A 22816-nucleotide genomic window follows, 5' to 3' on the forward strand; every position below is an offset into this window, starting at 1 on the left:
CAAAATGGCAGGTGTGCAGGAACAAAAGACCAAGAATGGAATTTATCTTAAGTAACGCTGAAAATCACAAAATGGTAAACTCAGAAATCGGATTGGATTTAGGGATAGAAAGGGTCAGATTGGAGGTAGGGGTGGAGATTTGGAATACATTTTTGTATACAAAGTTTGAATTGGCACTAGAACTTTCCAGGGGAGAGTGAGCAGGTGACTCCATCTGAAGCTTCAGAGGAACAGTTTATGCTGGAGATATCAGATATTAAACCCACAGCAGTGGATGAGATCATGTAGTGATACAAGAAAGGTGAAAACTGAGGATGGACCATGGGGAACATCATCATTTATGGGACAAGTAGAGGAAGAGATGCCCAAAAAGGTGACTGAGAATAATCAGGAAAGTAGAAGAAGAACAAGGAATATATGGTATTCAAGAAGCCAAGGAAGTTAGTGTCAAAACAGACAAGCATGAACAAGTGCTCTGTCAGATGCAAACAAGATGTCCTGTAAGTTAACGGGCAATATGTTTCTACTGGATTTGGCAATGTGGGAAACAATTTAACACTTTAACACTTGCCAGAACAATTTCAGTAGAATCTTTGCATTGCAAGTGAGATCTCCGGGAGTGGGCATGATGTGTATTACTTTTTCTTGAAATCTGGAATACAAGGGAGGAAAAATGGATGACAGTTCAAGAACATGGGGTCAAGAAAGCACTGCTTTTAGGATGGGCTTAAGAGGCTTTAGAGGCAGAGGGAAGAGAACCAGGAGAGAGAGAGAGAGAGAGATTCGAAATACAAAGGAGAGAAAGGAAGGCTGATGGACCAAGGCCCCCAAAGTGGGAAGGGTATGGTTTTAAGAAGACACAAGTAGGTCCTTTTGTGAGATGAGCATTGCGTCCTCTGAGAAACAAGGGAAGGAAGTGAGGATAGATAAGCAGATGCATGTGAGTGACCAGGAAGTTGAAGGAAATCATGTTTGGTGGCAGCAATATTTCCTTGTAGTTGGGCCAAGGTCATATTCTGAGAGTGAAAGAGGCTTAGTAGGAGCTATGAGATATAATTTGAAATGGATGCTGGGGAGAATAGGGAAGAGATCGACAAGTACACGGAAAACTATTAAGGTGCAGTACCGCAGTAGCTGCTGAAATTGGCATCGTGATTATGCAGTGGTTTAGTAATCTACTCTTGCAACTTTTTTTCACAGTTCACTGAAATCAGAGAAAGCAAACTCTAGTGTTGAATCAAAGTTGGGGTTTTGCAGGGCAAGCATAAGACAAATATGGGGTGCACAGGAAAGGAGGGTGTTGAGGAAACAGAGTTAGATAGGGAAAGAGAACTTTCATGCTAAATAGAAAGAAGTAGAGCTTAGGAGGTGGCTAATAGATGGCGCAAAAATGTGGAGGAGGTGAAGGTCAAAGAACTGGTGGGTTCCATGTGGCACAGAGGGTGGGTATGATTGCTGGATCTGCAGAGATACAGGATTTTGGCCATATGATAGAATGTTTTTAGTTTTTTTTTGTTCATTTGTACACTGTTGCTGTATATGGTATTGTGTCCCTTCATTATTTAGCAATTGGACAGATATTTATCTAAGACATGCTATCTGCCAGTGCCATGGTGATACCAGTAGGGAAGAAGACAAATATGGTCCTCACTGTGTTGCAGTTATGGATGAATGTGGCACACGCAAGTAGACAATGAATTATACAAAGTCCTGGGTGTTAGGTGTTCTGAGGTTGAGCTGTGTGAGCTTGCCAACAAGCTATATTTTCCCCCGTATTTTACTTGCAGAATTTTCCTTTTGGAAAATGTGTACCCTTTCTTGTGGGCAGGTCTTAATTTTCCTTCTAGAATCTGTCCATCAGAATTTAATTTAATGCAGATATTTTACGATATAGTCTGCTGAGTACTAAGGATATAAAGAAAGACTAGGAAATAAAGATTCCATTTGGACTCTCCCTTTTTTGCCTTCTGGGCCTTTGATCCATTGGTCATCTTATATCTGATAAGGTAATCTTAGCTTCAGTAATAAAAATCTCTAGAATATATAATGAGTGCATCTTAAGTGAATTTCTCACTCATATAAAGCCGAAACATAGCAGGTATCTTTGTTCTAAGCAGTGACTCAAGGACCAGGGATCTTCCGTCTATGGTTCTGCCATTTTCAACAACATTTGCCGTACTTGATTTACATTTGTGCATCAGTGTAGTACTAGGTAATTAACTTAACCTGACTCTAACAATTAGCATATGACATAGACTTTGCTAATCAGTGCTTGTCCTAACTGTGCCAATGGTGATTGGTTCAGAACCCAAACAAGCTCAATGAGGGTGAATCATATAACTTTCCTTAGAACTAGTGGGGCAGAAGCATTACGTTTTCCTCCCTGGACAAAGATGAAAACATATTACTCAGGATGGCTATAGTCATCTTGGGACTACAGAAGGTATGTCTGAACATGTTGGAGGAGCTGGCTATGACGGTACCCCACCTTGAAGAAATCAAGCTGGGAAATGGAGATAAATCCAACCTTGGTTATATTGTTTGAGTGCTGGATCAAACCTTGCTTGAAGTCATTTTGTTTCTTTAGTTAAAGTAAATCTACATTATCTTCTGAACATATATGTTTAGGAGGAGTTTTTTTTTCAAGGAGCAAATATGTTCATTAGAAAATATGAGAAGGCAGTAAATAAAGACTCCTTATAATTTAAGCTGGTTTTTAGTTTTTGTCTTTTCTCTTCTCTTCCTTTCCCCTTTCCCTCCTCCCCCTCCCTTGCTCCCTCCCCTCCTTCCATCCGTTCGTCTGTTTATTCTTTCCTTCCTCCCTCCCTTCCCTCTCTGTTATTTGCAACCAAGAACCTTCGTAATGGCATGCGAATGCCTGCTATTCCAACTTCGACCACTTTTGACCTCAACAAATTAAAAACTTTAATGAGTTGTAGATTACATATTTGTCTTACATTTGTATCCATTACATGCATGCAAATATACATTGTACATATGGCTGGCCACACCATATATAGGAGATTTTGGAGCAGGAGCTTTAATGGATAGTGGTATTAATTTCAGTTTAAAGTCCTCTTGAGGAAAGTGCCACCTTCATTTGTCCTTTTATATTTCCTGGTCAGGGTCTTATGTGGTAATGCCACAGTTTTTCCTCTATATTATATAAATCTTGCTCTGATTCCTCTTACCAAGGTGAGCAGAGAGTATAATACCAGTAATTTATCACCTTACCTTTTTTTTTAATCAGTAAAGTTTCAAATAGTCCTAAGACTATAGGGGTCCTGGAAACAAATCCATCAGTCTGTATTTACCTGTTAATCTGCTTCTTCTAATGCTGCCTGGGTGATGGTCTTTGGCCCACTCTTTGGCACTATGGTACTGTTTAAGATGGTGCTGGTTTGCAACCTTGGGAATTTCTCAAATAAAATCTGACACCTGTCCCAACGCATGGAGGGCAAAGAGAGACCGAAGAAGGAGCCAGGCACCTTCCAGTTGGGAGGTGGCAGTTTTAATAACAAGAGTACACATACAAGGCATGCCTTCAGTGGTCACAAGGCAAGTAAATCTCTATACTTGCTTACCACAGTCTTAAAAATTCATATAGAGGCCTCAACTGAGTTCAGTCGCTTATACCATCTACACAGTTTTCTTTCCTTTTTTTTTAAGATTTATATTTATTTATTTGACAGAGAGAGACACTGTGAGAGAGGGAAAATAGTGGGAGAGGGAGAAGCTGGCTTCCCACTGAGCAGGAACCCGATGTGGGGCTTGATCCCAGGACCCCAGGATCATGACCTGAGCCAAAGGCAGACACTTAATGACTGAGTCACCCAGGTACTCCCCCCCCCCCACCAGTCTGGACAGTTTCAACAACCCATTGCTCTCTCAAGACTGTGCCATTAAAAACAGCTCCCACCATGGGAATGGTGGGGAGAACGTGCATTCCAACGACAGGGGAAAGGATCAGGAGCCTCTGAATGCTTAGGTTGGCTTGAGGGTCACTTGGGGATCATGTTCTCTCGATGACCTCCTCCAACAGCTAGCTGTGTCCTGCCCAGGTTGTTGTGTTCCTAATGGAAGTTGGTGATCACCCCCACTGGTCTTATGCCCTTAGGGTTAGGGTTAGGGTTAGGATTAGGGTTAGGATTAGCTAGCGCTCAGTGTCCATACCGGACTTGGAATGCCATGAGCCTTGGTGTTGGCTTTCACCAGCATCCATGAAATTAAATCCAAATGAGGTTCTGCCACCTTGGAGGCCTAAAATCTGGTATTCTCTCTGAATCTAGAAGTCCTTGCTCTAATGAACCCCTTTCTTTAACAAATTCCCGGGAGTAGGTCTACCCCTATCTCTTGTGTGAAAGCACAGACACTTCTACTTCTTTTCCTCTGGGATTGTTTATTTCTTTATTTTAGGCCTCCTCATGAGAACCACACCTGAGAAAAAGGTACCCAGAACTTAGGACAAAAGTCTGGTTGTGAGGTAGAAAGGAAATATTCCTTTTTATTTTGCCAATGAGAACACGTGGCAAAAATCCCCCAAGAAACCAAACAGTTTCCCCATAATTCTCCCTATTACACTTGCCTTTTATTTTTTTTTTAATTTTTCACTACATATGTGTGGTCATTATATATATATATATATTTTTTTTTAAAGATTGTATTTATTTATTTATTTGACAGACAGAGATCACAGAGATCACAGGTAGGCAGAGAGGCAGGCAGAGAGAGAGAGGGGGGAGGAAGCAGGCTCCCCACAGAGGGGAGAGCCCGATGTAGGGCTCGATCCCAGGACGCTGGGATCATGACCTGAGCTGAAGGCAGAGGCTTTAACCCACTGAGCCACCCAGGCGCCCCGGTCATTATATATTTTTAATATGTTTTTAGATCATTAATCTTGTTAGAATTTTATAACATGTTATTGCCCTTAAAGCCCCTGTATATCTAGGAAAGATTCCGAGATTTTCGGGCACATCACTTGACTTGAACGAGCATTTGTAACAGCCCGTCCCTGTGTCTTCTGACACCTCTACAGGCTTGCGTACTGTCTTACTGCTTCTGCCCGTTCTAAGATTCATTTTCCAATTACCTTGACCTTATCAAATGTGATAATCCCTACAATCCAAGATACATTTTACTAACATAAATATGCACTTATATTCACAAACATATCTATGATTAAAATAAAAGTCACTTATGACCTTGTCAGGAATGTATGTACCTTCTCAGCAATGCCCTTTTTCTCTTGTTGACCTATAAGGACTGTCTTCCCTTATTTACTGAAACTCCTCTAAGGGAAAGTGTGATAAAAATTCTGAATTCTGTGGGATGCCTTGGTGGCTCAGTGGGTTAAGCCTCTGCCTTCTGCTCAGGTCATGATCTCAGGGTCCTGGGATGAGCCCCGCATCGGGCTCTCTGCTCAATAGGGAGCCTGCTTCCTCCTCTCTCTCTCTGCCTGCCTCTCTGCCTACTTGAGATCTCTGTCTGTCAAATAAATAAATAAAATCTTTTAAAAAATTTTGAATTCTGTGACCTACGGAAAAGGTGGCATATAATTTATTATCCAAACCAGAATACTAAGAACGGAAGGGGACATTATTAATAATTATGTCAGGACAACAGTCATAAGCCACTGTTGTCCCAAGCAGACCAAATGTACAGTCATACTACAGGGGCAAAAACAGCCCATTTTTGTGTGACATCTTTAGGTAATGCCGAGGTTCCTGATTTGATTAGCTGGCAAGAGAAGCCACTTAGCCCAGCAGCCAACTGATGGCAATCTATGTCTACGTATTTCAAGCAATAGGATGGACACTCAGTGAGTTAACCTTGAAGGAAGTTATGGGGAATTTTCATAATGTGATTTGACTGAACACTGGAGCCACACCAGTTCTGTCCTTCATATATGGCAGCACTTTTATTATGCGTTGCAAGTGAATTTCAGGCCATGTTAACCTGCCATTTTGTTCTAATGACTCTAATGACTGAAATTAGTGCCAGACAATGAGCTTAGCAATGACAGCATAAATGGTACTGTCACAGTTCCCTTTTTACTAACTTTGTGTTATTTCAGCCAGTGCACAGTTAATCTACTATGTTTTATTTGCAAAGCACTCCTCAATCGCCAGCATTATGATTTGACTTTTAAAGTACATCCATTAGTAATTTTTTTGACATATGCATATGTTGAGAAGGAAATTCACATTTAAATTTCCAAGGAACTCTAATTGCTGATCTTTGCTGTTCTTCAGTCTAAACTGCTGAATTAAATAAATCTTAGTTTGAAGCTGAAAGGACGTGCAGCTAAGGGAACCTTGAACAAAGACAGCCCCCGAGTCTAAAATAAGATCACCTTTTCATCAATCACCCAAACAATGATGGACTTCAAACACCTTCCTGCCTTGCTCTCAGCTGTATCTCTAGAGTACCTAGGACCATGGCTCACATATCATCAGAACACATCCAATATTTTGCTCAACAATGAATAATATTCTTTACAGTATGAGATTTATGGCATGAGATTTTTTACTCTCAGGTATCCTGTGCTTAATATCTGTTTATCACATTCTTGACAATGTACAGTGTGGAGACTTGCAGATCTCTGGTTTTCCAGAACTGTTAATTCAGTTAATCAGCAAGTTCTGTAAAGTTGTAATTTGCTCTGCTAGCGTTGTTTGCTTCAACAGGAGAGCTTTCCACATTTTTCTTCGAGTTAAAATTAACACTCCCCCTGACTTTCAGATTTGCCCTTTGCTTCTCTTGCACAGGCCAAGAAACCAGATGATGTAACCAAATCTCCTTTTTTTTCCCATTCTATTTAAAATTTTGGCTAGGGTAATGTTTCTGGTTTCCAAATGAAAGCTTAAGTGCTATTTTTTTTTTTAAGATTTTATTTATTATTTGACAGACAGAGAGCACAGTAGGCAGAGAGGCAGGCAGAGAGAGGAAGGGAAGCAGGCTCCCTGCTGAGCAGACAGCCAGATGCGGGGCTCGATCCCAGGACCCTGGGATCATGACCTGAGCTGAAGGCAGAGGCTTTAATCCACTGAGCCACCCAGACGCCCCCTAAAGTGCTATTTTAATAAAAGTGAGGTACAAGAAAAACTTTAGTAATTAAATCTTAAAAGATTTCTCTCTATCCTCAGTAACCTACATGAGAGCTACTGTCTATCCCTAGAGAGACAATTTCCAGATGGAAATATGTATGTCTTTTTCATAAATTTGACATATCATGAATAAAAAGGGAATATTTTCTCTAGTGAGAAATTCTATTATAGGATTTCAGGCTTACTTTATTTTAACTGTAGTTTATATGTGTGTATCATCTCCCTTATCATTACTTAGATAACTTTCTCAGGAATGGAAATAAGCCTACTAGACAAAGTTGATCTTAGGAGAAGCCAGGGTGACCTATGTTCATTTGTTTCTTACTCCCACCATTTGTCATCTTTCTCTCCTTTCAGGATAGTAATGCTCTCATTTCTCTTCTCTCCTGTAAATCAAGGAATGTTTCTGCATTAATTCTGATATTAGTAATGTTTATTTTAGTATTCCTTTATACACATTTTCCCTCCTTGAAATATTTGCATTTTAACGTTCTTTCTGATCCTAGCATTTATCTATGTAAAGGGAATTGTAGGCATCAGGGTGGAAATAACCTTTTGCTGGGAGCCACACCAAGCTCTGTAATGTGTACATGCTGCCCCCTCCCCAACCCTTCAACCCACACACTTGTGCACAGACCTGTATGCAGGTGTGGGTGTTTTAGCTGAGGGTGAGGCTGTGTTTGGATCTTATGACAGACAGTGGATTTTTCCTTCTAAGTTTCCACGTACCTTCAACAATTGGGTCTGCCTTGGTTTTGTTTTCTGGTCCCTACTGGGAGCGGGCTTATGGAGACAAAAGGGAATTATGTGGAACTTACGCAATGTCTTTACCATTTGCCCAAAGTAGTTTCAGGATGCCAGAAACCAAAGACACATTAGTGAAACAGGAAGCAGCAGGGGGCCGTGCCCTAATTCCTCTTGTTCTCAGTGCAGCATCATGAATGATCTCTGGACTATCCTAGACTCTCATGTTAGTATTATTTGCTCCAGGATGATATGGAGGCTGTCTTGGATTTCATTCATGATCACTTATTTTTTTTTTTAAGATTTTATTTATTTATTTGACAGAGAGAGATCACAGTAGACAGAGAGGCAGGCAGAGAGAGAGGAGGAAGCAGGCTCCCCGCTGAGCAGAGAGCCCGATGCGGGACTCGATCCCAGGACCCTGAGATCATGACCTGAGCCGAAGGCAGCGGCTTAACCCACTGAGCCACCCAGGCACCCTCATGATCACTTATTGACAAAGGACCAGAAAGGACATTAATAGAGTGGTTTGACCCACAAGGTAATTCTGTGGCAAAGAGCTCAGAATATAGCGAGATAAGAGAGAGTCCGTAAAAGAAAGCAAAGCTGTGTAAATCGTGAGTCATGATGGACACTGATTTCTAATAATATCTTATATTGCAGGTCAGTTGCTCCGGTTAAAAATGTTTCGAGAGGATCATGGCTCATGGATGACAATGTTCTTCAGCACAATTCTGTTTCTCTTCATATTTTCTCACATATACAACACGATTCTTCTAATGGATGGGAACATGGGGTAGGTTATCTTTCCCCTTTCTACTGTGGTGAGTGTTATGTTTGAAACTCGTAAAAATTCAAAGAGAATTTTTTAGTTTGTAGTAGCCTTACTCTTCACAAATATTCTACTGTAAATAAAGAATGATCTGTGCATTTTTCTTCCCTGAGACATTGAGAGTCTTTTCTCTAAGGAGCCTTATAGTGTTCTGTGTGATACTTATCTTGTGTTCCTTCTACTTGAGGACTTCTCTGTGGGGTCGTTTGAGACAGGTGATAATTTCAGTACAGTCCCAGAGAGTATGAGAATCAGAAAATCTTACTGACTTGTCTTACAGTTAGTAAAGCTGGCCTAAGATGAAGGTCTTTAGATTTGCAATCCCATTGCTCTGCAATGCCTGGTTAAATGAAGGTGTTTGATACTGGTGGCATTTTTTTCTTTTTTAACTCTCTTGACAGTTCCAACAGAGAGACCATTGTTATAAATGGGTCGTTTTAAAAGTGGGCCACCCTGTATTAAATCCAGGGTTGTGATCTATACTTATCAAATCACTAATCAAATCACCATGGCACGAAGAGGTGCTAACAAGGAGATTGTGGATTTTTTCTTTTCTTTCTTTCTTTCTTTTTTTGTTTGTTTGTTCAGTAACTTTCTTGGTTTGCTCTTGATAAGTTTTAAGAACAGACTACAAGGAGAATGGCTTAGCTTATAGCACTAAGAATTAGATTTCTGGCAAGAATAAACCACTGTAGATATTGCTGTGTACTGATATAGTTTCTAAGGAATGTTTCCATCTATTCTCCCCAATAGATTGGAAAGCTAGGTAATACCATTTTCTTCTAAATGTAGACGAGGCAAGATTGTCGGTCAGTTCTGGAGTGCAGTTGTTTCGATGTTGTGTATAGATTTTAGCCAGCACTGTTCACTGCTGAGAGGGATAGCTCAATTAACATTTTATTGTTTTTCCCCACCATTAAAGAAAATAAATAGTAAAGGGATAAATTCAGGCATGTGATATTTAGATCAAATGTTCAGGCTTTAAGAAGTTACTGACATGCTTTATTTATGATTATTTCTTACATTTCAAATAATGCCATTTACTGGGTCACTTTTTAAATGGTGGAGTCACAGACCCTAACCCAGGCCAGTCAGGAGAAGCCTCAGCCTTAATGCAGTGCCTGTAGTAATAGAATGGGTAACGGTCCTCTTGGAATTACCCAACACAACTGGAAGTCTGTCAGAGAGGCGTTGTGCACTCAGCACTGGGGCCAGAAGGGCAAGGGACCCATAAAAAACTTGCATTTTTTAAGCACTTGCTTAAAATATTACTTAAAAATAGTATATGAAATATTGGTTCTGCTTGGAAGTTGACTTCCTTTCTCATTCTTTTTTTATTCTTTATATTTGTTGTTGTATGGAGTTACTGAGGTCTTTGCTAACTGGAAGTATTTATTCTGAGAAAGAAGCAGATTTAAAAGTAATAAATTATTTCAATAATAGGTAATCTCTGGCACACTATAAAGCACTCAATAGCTAATAATCAAACCAGTCTTACAGAGGATCTTAAGCACTCAGTACCAGTACTCAGTTAAACCTCACAGTGAGCCCGAGCAATAGGTATTTTTATTACCTCCATTTTTACAGATCAGGAAACTGAGGACCAGAGATGGTCTGTCTCTTGTGTAGAGTGACATTATAATTCGGTCTCTATTTTAGACATTAAACAAGGAGTTGAGCGATTAAGTAGTGAATTCTGGTAATACCTCCTGCTCTCAGGCTGGCATAGAGTTGATTGCTGATTGATTCCGATACTCAATCACTGTGAGTGTATTAGTCTTTCTTTGTATTTTTAATCTTTCAAGCTGTGTTTGAAAATGGAAAGAAGTAGGAGGTATATGCAGGAAATCAGAGAATTTATGTGTGTCTGTCTTAACTAAAATTGAAAGTGATTCTTTTTTATTTTCAGACTGAACATAGTATTCCATGTTCTTACTAACTCTTGAATTCTTCACCAATATGTCTCAGCCTTGTTCAGAAGAATCTTTTCCTGAGAGGACATTTTAATGGGGTCACTTTTTAATTTTTAATCCAAAGCAAGGGACAAGTGGTTTAGTTCTACTAATAAAAAAAATTACATTATCATTTATAAAAGATATATTACCAGCTCTAATGACACGCGCCATTAACTAGTGAGTACTTTAAATAGGGATGTAAATTGGAGGAAAATCAGGTGTTAGAGAAAATGAATACAGCTGTGCTTTTGGGGTTCTTAGGAAACACCTTGTTACCTGAAGCATTTCCTCTCCTTTGTATGGCAAGGAGTGAGTGATGGAGCCAGAGGCTGTGGATAGAATAGGCATGTGGCTATTATGACTGACTAGTGTCGTGACTGGATTGCTGGTGGTGGAGGTGGAGGAGAATCCTGCAATCCTGCATTCTTTTTTTTTTCTTTTTTTAAAGATTTTATTTATTTATTTGACAGGGGCACAGTGAAAGAGGGAACACGAACAGAGGGAACAGGAGAGGGAGAAGAAGGCTTCAGGCTAAGCAGGGAGCCCAACTTGGGGCTCGATCCCAGGACCCTAGGATCGTGACCTGAGCTGAAGGCAGACGCTTAAACGACTGAGCCAACCAGGCACCCCAGAATCCTGGGTTCTTTACAAGGAATTTGATTGGCATCGACGATTCCAATGTGTCCTGGTTTGTGGCTCTTTTAGGATTTCAAAGAGGATTCCCTAGTATGATTTGCTTTTTTCCCCCTTTCCCCCCCAATTTTAGGATTGGTTGTAAATTTAGGTTCAGCTAAGAGTACTTTGATCTCCTTATAGAGAACAAAACCGCTAGATTTGTCTGACTGAACCTCAAAAGTTTTAGCCAGAACCGACTTGATAAGAGTCAAGTTGGCTGCTCCTGGTGTTCTCATTGGAGTGACAAACATGCAGCCATTTTCTTCCACAGTGATGGGATTCTTGGTTAAAAATGATTCTGGGGCGCCTGGCTGACTCAGGGGGTTAAGCCTCTGCCTTTGGCTCAGGTCATGATCTCAGGGTCCTGGGATCGAGCCCCACATCGGGCTCTTTGCTCAGCAGGGAGCCTGCTTCCCCCCACCCCCCTCTGCCTGCCTCTCTGCCTATTTGTGATCTCTCTCTCTGTCAAATAAATAAAATATTTAAAAAAAAATTCTAAAAGACTCCTTCCACTCCCAGGTTTTTTTGTTTTTGTTTTTAAATTTTCTTCCTATTCAGCTAGGTATCTTTTTTTTTTTTTTAATATTTTATTTATTTATTTGACAGACAGAGATTACGTAGGCAGAGAGGCAGGCAGAGAGAGAGGAGGAAGCAGGCTCCTCACAGCAGAGAGCAGAGAGCCCGATGTCAGGCTCAATCCCAGGGATCATGACCCGAGCTGAAGGCAGAGGCTTTAACCCATTGAGCCACCCAGGCGCTCCTTAGCAAGGTATCTTAAGGCCAATCTTTTTTTTTTAAGATTATTTATTTATTTATTTGACAGACAGATCACAAGTAGGCAGAGAGGGAGGCAGAGAGAGGAAGAAGCAGGCTCCCTGCCAAAGCGATGCGATGCGGGACTCAATCCCAGGACCCCGGTATCATGACCTGAGCAGAAAGCAGAGGCTTTAATCCACTGAGCCACCCAGGCGCCCCTCTTAAGGCCAATCTATTCTTAAATCTGTTTGGCAGAAATAAAGAGAGGTATGCTTCAGAGTCCATGGTGTGGTCTTTACTGACTCGACACTGAACAAGTCATATAGGGCTGGGAAGAGTTTCTACCGCAAGTATCATCTTTCTGAAGAACTTCTTGGTCATGGAATTTTCAAAGCATTCATAGTATAAAGCCCTAATTTAAGAAAGGTTTTCCTGGCCTTCTCAAATATCTCAATTCCCCAAAGAATAATATGTGTAATGTGTAAAGAATGAAATGGTAGGAAAGCAAAGCGTATAGGCTCTGGTTATGTTTGTAAAACGATTCTGAAAAGAGCCACTTGATGGCAGCAAAGGGCATGTTTTCAGGCAGATCTGCCTCAGCCCTGTCGCTGAGAGACTTGCTCCTTTTGAAGAGACTCTTGTTCCTTTTGAATTTCGGAAACTTGGGTTGAAATGCATGCCTTCCTAATTGTTAATGGACTTTTTGAAGAATTCTACCTAGTGAGCTCTATAATAAGCACTTATGATGTGCTTGGCCTCTTTTTATGTTCTTAAACAAGTTTAAATAAGAGTATATATAAACACATATATGCACACATTCATATCTGTATGCTTATGGACTTATTCTGGTATTACAAGGATAAATATTGTATTTAGCATGGAGGAAATTAGACACTTGACAGACATAAAATTTCCTCGTGAACTGGAATAAGTTTCCAAAGAGTACATGCTATTTAGGACAGAATATGAAGAATCTGAGGTTTTCCAAGGTTAATGAAAAAGAAAATTTTATTTTTCCTAATACACAGCTTTTTCCAGAGAAGTGTTACAAATATTAATTAATACATCAATATGTGTTAGGTATTGCAGAGGCATAAATTGAGAAATGAGACAAAGTGATTCAGGCAATTTTGAAAATAAGTATTAGTATTCATATTAAGAACCTGCAAAAAAGATGAAGGTACAAATTAGGTGATGGGGTAATGAAAATGGAATGGATTGTCTCTCTCTTCTGTTTTGTTTCTGATCAGTTTTAGTAAGTAAGAACTTCTATGGAGCACACATTAAATTTCTGGGTGTGGTGAGTCTGTTATAAGTGAGTATGCTGTAAGAGTATGCTATAAGTGGCTTAGGGAAGGTGATAGGAAGGAATATTTAAAATAGACCCTTTCTAGGGATGCATGGGTGGCGCAGTCAGTTAAGCGTTTGCCTTTGGCTCAGGTCATGATCCCAGGGTCCTGGAATCAAGTCCCACAATCAGGCTCCTTGCTCAGCGGGGAGCCTGCTTCTCCCTCTGCCTGCTGATCCCCCTGCTTGTGCTCTTTCTCTCCGACAAATAAAAAAAACTAAAAAATAAAATAAAATACAACACAACATGACGCTTTCCATGGGGCACTTGGGTGGCTCAGTCTCTTAAGCGTCTGCCTTCAGCTTAGGTCATGATCCCCAAGTCCTGGGATCAAACCCTCCCTTGGACTCCCTGCTCAGTGGGGAGTCTGCTTCTCTCTCTCTCCCTGTCCCTCTCCCCTTCCCCCTGCTGTGCTTTCTTCCTCTCTCTCTCTGAAATGAATAAAATCTTAAAAAAATAAAATGGATACTTTCCTACAATCTAAAATGCCTGGCTTTTATGTACAGAGGGGGCAGCAAAACCAAGCAAAGATGAATGGGAAAAATAAACAAGCAAGAGACTGGCATAGACTTGTCCATAGGCTGGATGAAATTGTTCAGGCTCTATTGCTTCCTCAGGTGTGTGTGCACAGCTGCCCTAGACCTTACCCCCTGTACGCTTATCCTCATTTTTACTGTTACTCTGGGCCATCCGTGCGTCTACGTGTTCTCTCAGAAAAGACTCTGATTTATAGTTTCAGTTTCTGTTGCCAGAGGTAGAGGTTCCAGCCCATTATTTTTCCCAAAGCTGAGTTACACTTTGATGGAAAATTTCAGGGTGAGATTTCACTCCAGGCAGTACTTTTTTCTTTCCTAAGTTCACTATTTTTAAAACCTGCAATAATGCTTTCAGATTCCTTACTCAAACTTTTCTCTCTCTCTCTCTCTCTCTTTTTAGTCAGTACTAATCTAGAGGTAACAGCCCTGGTGCATGCTTTTTTTTTTTTTCTTTTCTGTTAAAAAGCCATGATCTTTACTTGCTACTGCTCTTGAAGTACAAACTTGGTTGACCTGCTACTGTTGTTTACACTGGTAGCTTCATGCTGAGGAAGGAATGTTTTGCGTGTGTGTTTCTTTGATTTTAAAGGTGCTAAATGTATTTCGGGAAATAGCAAGAAAAAATCCAAATAGTCTTTAGTCATGTTCAGCTATATAGTTTCTGTGTGGCGTAAAATAACAAAATTATTGGTGTCCAAAATTATCCACTGTAGTGGATATAAACTGTAGTAAATGAAACAAGAACCATATTATTTTTCCAAGGGATGAGCATATAGGGATGGGTTAAGGAAGGAGGCCCTGGGCAGGATTCAGAAGCTGGGGTGGGAAGAAATCTTGGCTTAAGTATTCAGGAAGCCAGCAAGTACTTGAGTCGATAGCTGAAAAGCTTGATTGGCTGCTAATACAAGGCTGAATGCAAATTCTGCTGGAGTGGTGCTTTAAATAATTTGTTGGCTTCGTTCTTAATTAGGCTAAACATTGACTTGCTTGTACGATTAATTCACAATAATAGCACAATTAATTACTAAGGCTGGGAGTAAGGGACCGAGCTGGTTGCTGAGAATGGGCTAGTGAGAAAAAAAGCTGGAAATGAATGGCTGGGTTTGGTCAAGGGGGATTACCTGTGGGGTGCTGGAGGGAGGGAGGTTTGGTGAGAGAGAGAGCGGGAGGGTAGGGTAAGGATGGTAGGAGGGGGAGGGTCAGGGCAAAGGAGACGGACACTTATTCAGCCAGAAGCCATATAGCCATAGGACCTCGTTGCTGCTTTTTTAAATTTTTTTTATTTTTAAAAATTATTTTAATTCAATTAATTAACATATAATGTGTAATTAGTTTCAGAGGTTCATGTCTGTGATTCATCAGTCTTCTATAACACCCAGTGTTCATTACATCACACGCCCTCCTCAATGCCCACCACCCAGTTACCCCGTCCCCTACTCTCCTCCCCTCCAGCAGCCCTCAGTTTGTTTCCTAAGAGTCTCTTATAGTTTGTTTCCATCTCTGGTTTCATCTTGTTTTAGTGTGTTGCTTTTGATACTATTGGTTTTACATTACTTGGTTTTGATACTATAAAGGTCAAGTAGCACAGTCCACTCAAGTTATCACAAGTTTACTGTTAGTGTAGTCTGAATCGATGACGTTTTAAAACATTAATGAAAAACGCAATCGATGTTGCATCCTTGTTACTGTGCGGGAATGCATTATTATCTGTACAGAATCAACATTGTTTTGACACACTTGAGAGGAGTGTGTTCCGTGATCATTGTTTTTAGTTATTTCAACTCCCTCATTAAATAGCTTATCAACTTGTTACGGTGGGGACAAAATTCCAAACCGGGAATCAGACTATCTGGATTTTAGCTCCATCTCAGCCACTTACTGGCAAAAATAACTTGGAAAAGTTAGACTGTTTTCTCTTTTTTTTTTTTTTAAAGATTTTATTTATTTGACACAGAGAGATCACAAGCAAGCAGAGAGGCAGGCAGAGAGAGAGAGAGAGAGAGAGAGGGAAGCAGGTTCCCTGCCAAGCAGAGAGCCTGATGCGGGGCTCGATCCCAGGACCCTGAGATCATGACCGGAACCAAAGGCAGAGGCTTAACCCACTGAGCCACCCAGGTGCCCCAGTTTTCTCATTTTTAAAATGAGTTGTTACAGGGTTGTTCCTAGGTTTACTTTCATCGACCTCATCTTCATTATTATTAATCTTGGGGAAATGCATGCTTCTAAGGTGAAGAAACAAACTAAACTTAATCTCGTTTGCCATTGGCTTTGTTTTATATGGAAGGCAATGTGACATAGTAGCAATAGCATGTACTTTCCTCTTGACACTCTTGCTGTATGACCCTAGGTAAGCTTCACTTTCTGAGACTCTTTCCCACTGATGTAAAATGGGGATATTAGTACTATCTTAGGGTTGCTGAGGCAATCAAAGAAGACAAAGAATGCATAGCAGTTGGCAAGGTGCCCACTGTATTGTGAGCTCCCAGTGTTAGTTGCTTTTATAATAATAGAATATGTTTTAGTTTCTCAAGGACTTGAGCTCTCAATAAATATTAATTGTTGTAATAATAACAGTAAGTACTTTGGTCAATATAATGAAATGAAATAATTTATGTCAATGATGTTATTAGATTACTATCATACAACTAGGATAATGATTATCATATTTTATGCAAAATGCCTGAGTAAATGCTTAGCACCAGTAGGTCTTCAGTAAATGTTAATTTCTTAAGCCATAATACATAATACATAGTCTTAAATATACTTGAATCATGGAGTCAAATTAGTATATGGAATACACAGCATCCGGTTCAAGTGCTATGAATGCATCTTTATGAATATACATAAACTGTGGCTTATTTTTCATCAACGAAAAGCAAATACAGAGAGCTAATATATTTCATCAGGATTCAGAAGAGGAAATCAGACATAATATTAAGTTACCAAATGATTATTTGCTAAGTTTGATTTTTTTGAGAAGAGGCAACATTCGGTGGAATTGTGGATAATATCATGGGACTTCATGACGTGGCGGTCATGCCTGTGGGCCTGGGTGTGAGTATCTGTTATTTAGAGACTATATAATAATGAACATCTTTAATTTCCATCTCAATTTCATTTTCCTAGTGGTGAATGTGTAGGAAATAATTACTTTCCAGGCATGAAAAGTTGATATATATGATAGCCTGAAGCTTAAGGTTTATCACAAGTTATATAGTTTAATTTAATAAATTAATATAATAAGAGAGACCCAGCGTGAGCTGAGAATGTGACGTTTCTATGACCAGTCATACTCTTTGTAACCTATTAACCCCACTGTTATTTTTGAGGGACTGATGAAAACCATTGAACAGAACTCTGTGCACGAGGCCTTCCATCATCCCGAAGTTTTCCTGTCACGGTAACGTCCCTTGCAGTGCCTGGTGTACGTACATGGCTCCTGCTGCTCTGGCAGGAGTGTCCGGCACTTCCTTGAGTCTTGCCTCAGGGCAGGAGGATGATGCCTTTCTTGAGGGTAGATATAAGTGACTTGCTTGTGTTTTCGGCATGGAGAAAATCACATTGGAACGGGTTAACTTTCTTTCCTTTTTTTTTTTTTTAAAAGATTTATTTATTTATTTATTTGAAAGAGTGTGAGAGCTAGAGAGATCACAGCGGGAGAGGAAGAAGCAGGCTCCCTGCTGAGTCAGTAGCCCCACACCGGGCTCCATCCTGGGCCTTGAGGATCATGACCTAAGCTGAAGGCATACGCTTAACTAACTGAGCCACCCTAGCGCCCTGGAACTAGTTGTTTTTCTGTTTCAGTTTCCTTTAGGCTGTTGCCAATATACACTCTACTTTTATTTTTTTCCGTAGAGTAGCAATGCACATGAAATACTTGAAAATGTTAGTTACAAAAGACATAGAAGAGCATAATATTTAAGTAACATATTAAATGAACACCCTTACCTAATTGAAAAAAAAATCTTACAATAAAGATTGATAAAATATACAAAAAATATGAGGACAGAAAAGGGTATTGGGTTTTGACTTATATTTTATAGACTACATAGTTTAATCCTTTTTTCCTAAAATGCATATTTTAAAAGATTTAGTGGGATGGTTCTCAGGTTTTTTATGCAAAGTGTAAGATGTTCAGCATCCTGTGTAATAGCAGAAAATATTTATCACATATAAAATACTTCTATTCTTTTAGGAAAAATGTCAATAGACCTCTTTGCTTCAAGGTCATCCATATACTACCTAAATATGCACTTTATTTTTAACTTATTATAAAATATTATTATTGTTAAGGATAAAATACACCAGTGATATATGTAATGAATAATGTTATTATTAAATATATTGTTATACATATATATATAATGTCTGCTGTTAGATACTTAAGTGTATTTCTTAATTAAGCCATTTTACTTTTATTAGAGATTTTGATGTGTAAACTTAAAGCTAAGCATCTAAAATAAATCACTGAGGAGAAAGCTATAAATAACTACACAGAGATAAGTTTTAACAGTATGCATATATTGAACCTTACAGTGACATCTTAATTGAATATGTGGATATATGTAAAACTGATAAGCAATCAGGATTTCATAGGTCTTAAGTGAGCAACAGGTGTGATGTCTCTGTTGGGATGTTAAGTTAATACAAGGCTCATCAAAAGGTGGAGAGCTAAACTACAGAAAGTCAGCTTCTTAGACAATTTAACTATCTGGAGAGGATGGCTTTAATTATCACTTCACTACATCATTGAGGGAGGGTTCGTTTCAGGTCAGTTTATGAAAATTCAATGACCTAAATAAATTAATAAAGAAGCTTGACTTGTGCACCCATTTGGGGGAATTGCTTCTAGAGAATTTACTTTATAGGCTTTGGGAGGTTTTTTTTTTTTTTTTTTTTAAAGATTTTATTTTTTTATTTGACAGAGAGAAATCACAAGTAGATGGAGAGGCAGGCAGAGAGAGAGAGAGAGGGAAGCAGGCTCCCTGCAGAGCAGAGAGCCCGATGCGGGACTCGATCCCAGGACCCTGAGATCATGACCTGAGCCGAAGGCAGCGGCTTAACCCACTGAGCCACCCAGGCGCCCCTTTGGGAGGGTTTTTAATTAAAATTCACAATAGCCCTTTCTCCTTTTCTTTCTTAGGAACAAGGTCTCAGAGCCAGAACCATTGACACTGCTGATCTGTTTGAGATTGACTTTCTTGATTAAAAAAAAAAAGAAGAAAGAAGGAAAATTTTCCAAGTACCTACTTTGGGCACTGATTAGCAGTTATAGTTTAAAAACTCATCTCCTTGAGCTCAAACAAGTAACCAGAGCTGGTTCAGGAAGCCGGTCACAGGCAGACGTTTGTCATAGCCAGACAATCATGATGATGGGTTATGAGGATGAGGGCAGAATCTAGGGCAAGGAGATCCAAGACAAGGTTGACAACCTGGCGTTGCCTGTCATGGGTAGAGACTAAACTCATAGATTACTTAAGAATCAGCAAAAAGATAGAGCTAAAGTCAGGAGTTTTGGAGAATATAATGAACATGGAGGATCTTCTTCCCAGCCTCCTAAATCTTGTGTACAAGGCAAGGGAGTTTATGGACTCTATGTTAAGAGTTACTAGAGTTGGTATCTCAAAATTAGAACATGAAATGGGAGGCTTCAATGATAAGATCTTAAAACTAAGATACACTAGTCAGGATAGGTAAGCATATGTCTTAGTAACAAACAAATCCAAAAATTTCAATGGCTTAAAACAGCAAAATTTATTTTTCAGTCACACTACATTTCGCTGTGAGTCAGCTAGAAGGCTTCACTTCAGCCTCCTCATTCTGAGACCATAACTGAAATAGTGGCTACATTACAATATTGCTAGTTACTCCCTGGGTCTCAGGGGAGTAATTCAGCATTCTGCCTAGAAGTGATCAACTTCTGTTCACAACTTTGATGAGAACGAATTATTTGGCCACAACCAAGCACGAAGGAGCTGGGAACTGCAGTCATCACAGGTACCTAGAATAACACTACTGACTACCACATGCGACCACTCCCACCTCAACTAGGAAGTGTGTTTCTTCCTACGAATGGGATATATAAGATGATATTTACAAAATCACTGTAACTGATGTGACTGAAAAGGAATGCATGAATTTCACATGAAAATCTAAGTCTTATTCAGGTATATACAATGATGATATCAGATGGCCTATCAGGTCATTAAATGGGCAATAATGGATCAGAGGAGAAATCTGTTTGATAACAGGAAGGAATGGTTTCAAGGTATCATTGGATTGATTGGTAGCTAGCAGGCACTGGTTCAGTTCTTGTGTACCTCTAGTATACATTCTGATTTGGTGAATACATCCATTCTTAAGCATCCATTGGTGCTTCTCATGCCATGTCTGTTCTCAACACTGTTCTCAGGAATGTCAACCCTAATTATTAGAAATAAATGAGTTAGTGAGTTGAGGAGAAAAAATACAGGTCAGTGGGGCCTTATGAAGATACAGGTAAATTTATAATAAGTCAGAGGAATTATGAAATGTTTTGGCTTCTCCTGTCTACAAAATTAAGATCAGTCAAGAGCATATTTGGAATTTGATCAATTAGAGTAGAGGATCCAACTGAGGCTGAACTTATGCACTCCTCCTAGTTGCCCTGGCAACAGGCCCCCTTTCCATGTTAGTAATATAATAATGTGAGTGAAGAAATAATTGGAGGTAGAGAAATGTGTTCAAGTCAACTCGTACTTCTGGGAGAGTTAGGGAGGAGTTTGCTGAAGGCAAAGGATGAGGTCATGAGAGGGGAAGAATTTGAATTAAAAAAGAAAAAAATAATAATTAAATTGAGCCTCAGCCTGAAAGCTTCTAGGCATAGCACTGCACATAGCAATGTTTCCTCCCTGACTTTGGTTGAAGGCAGAGTAGATAGTAAATCACATGGTTGCATATCTATGTTATCTCTTCCATTGTAGCCCAGGAAACGCACTGCATTGGGAGACTGTGACTGTATAATTGGCTTGGATTGGAGCCATCTGCTCTGCGGATTGCTCTGCCTGCTCTTACAGCTAGCCAGGACGTTCTCATTTGCCCTGAAGAGTCAAGAGGGAGTCAAAACAGCCTTGCCCATATTTTTCCTGGGAGTTTAGCTTATTTGTTTTTAATGTTGTCCTTAGGTATATTTTATCCTTGCCAAATACATCTTTCAAATTCTGCTCAACAGTCTGAGCCTTTTCTGCTTTTATTAAATACATGTGAAATTTGCACCACTGCTTGGAGAATGGAGAGATTGGGAAGGGTTAGCAATGGGCACTTCCTCGTTCAGGGCCGCTTTGTCCTCCTCTGAACCCTTTCCACTAGCCAAAGAAGAGGATACAAGTTGCTCTCTCGATTCCACTCCCTGTAGCTTCCAAAACAAATCCCCCCAAAGCCAGAGTAGAAATAAAGAGGAAAACCACAAAGTAGCACCTAAAATAGGATGATTTTGTAATTCATCATCGAGACCAGGACCCTTCTGAGAATGAAAAGGAGTGCTATTAATGATAGGAGACAAGGCATAAACTGTTATGTCCTGAGCTATTTGAAACATATGGTTGCCCCACCTGAAATAAGTAGGAGAAAGTAGAGAGACTGTGAAGGAAAGAGGATCATCTGGGCATCTGGAAGAAAGACTTGGCCTTGATGCACACGGGTGATTCCTGGACAGTTGTAACTTGTAGCCAAGTGCCGTCTCTAATAGGACCATGAGATTGTTTTAAGATAAAGGATCTCTTTGTCCTTTTCTCGGGAATAACTTGTATCAGGTTAGACTAGAAGAATGAGTTCCTAGGCAAAAAACAAAGTTTTCCATCCTCAGGAAAGGGCTTCATGATTGACCAGAGAGCAGTTAAGGACTGACTGACCAAAGAAATTCCATTTTCTGCTATTGTTTTAGAAATTTAAAGTAAGTTCCATTTGCTTAAGGCCAACCTATCAAGCTCCACTGTTTTCAGCTCAGATCCCAATTGGAGTAAAGAGGAATCCCCGTCACAGGAGAAAATGACTATAACTGTCTATAGCGGGCAGCCTCTGAGATGGTCCCGATGTCCCTGCATCTGGGTTTCAGGCTCTTGTGCTCCTTTCTCCTTGAGTGTAGGTTGAACCAAGTAGTTAGCTTTTAATGAATTAAAAATAGTAAAGTGATGGGCTCTTATTTCTTTTCTTCCTTTCTTTTTCTTTTCTTTTCTTTCTTTCTTTCTTCCTTTCTTTTTTTTTTTTTTTTTTTTTGAGAGAGCACATGAGAGAGAGAGAGAGCGAGAGCGAGTGCATGTGCAAGTGGCGGGGGGCAGAGGGAGAGGGAGAGGATCCTCAGCAGACTCCATGCCCAGTGCTGAGCCCAATGATCAGATTTATCTGAGATCATGACTTGAACTGAAATCAAGAGTCAGATGTTCAAACTGACTGAGCCACCCAGGTGCCTCAGTGGAGGTTAATTATTTTTTTCTTTTTCTTTCTTTTTTTTTTAAAGATTTTTATTTATTTATTTGACAGAGAGATAGAGATCACAAGTAGGCAGAGAGGCAGGCATAGGGAGAGGGAGAAGCAGGCTCCCTTGCTGGTCAGAAGCCCACTATGTGGCTCTATCCCAGGACCCTGGGATCATGACTCAAGCTGAAGTCAACTGCCTAACTGACTGAGCTACGCAGGAGCCCCTATTATTTCTGAGATTAAACTTTTGTCTTGCTTCCCTTTTCTTCTGTCTCTGTCTCTCTCTCTCTGTGTATTTCTCTCTCTCTCTCTCAGAGTCCTTACTCTGGGGGAAGCAAATTTACCACACCAAGAGTAGTCTTATGGAGAGATCCATGTGGCAAGAAACTATCTCCACACAGTAGCCTACA

The 22816-nt window shown here is 39.9% G+C and overlaps 1 protein-coding gene across 3 annotated transcripts in view; it reads left to right on the top strand.

Annotated features, from left to right (window-relative positions):
- TMEM117 (transmembrane protein 117) overlaps positions 1 to 22816 on the top strand; it is a 492194-nt gene that overhangs the window by 81205 nt on the left and 388173 nt on the right. For all 3 annotated transcript variants that reach the window (XM_032347946.1, XM_032347947.1, XM_032347948.1), the window contains one exon: positions 8514 to 8646. In XM_032347946.1, coding sequence (XP_032203837.1) covers positions 8514 to 8646 — 133 coding nt within the window. The remainder of the gene's footprint in view (positions 1 to 8513; positions 8647 to 22816) is intronic.

The sequence above is a fragment of the Mustela erminea genome, chromosome 6 (assembly GCF_009829155.1).
Source record: "Mustela erminea isolate mMusErm1 chromosome 6, mMusErm1.Pri, whole genome shotgun sequence".
In the NCBI taxonomy this organism is placed as follows: Eukaryota; Metazoa; Chordata; class Mammalia; order Carnivora; family Mustelidae; genus Mustela; species Mustela erminea.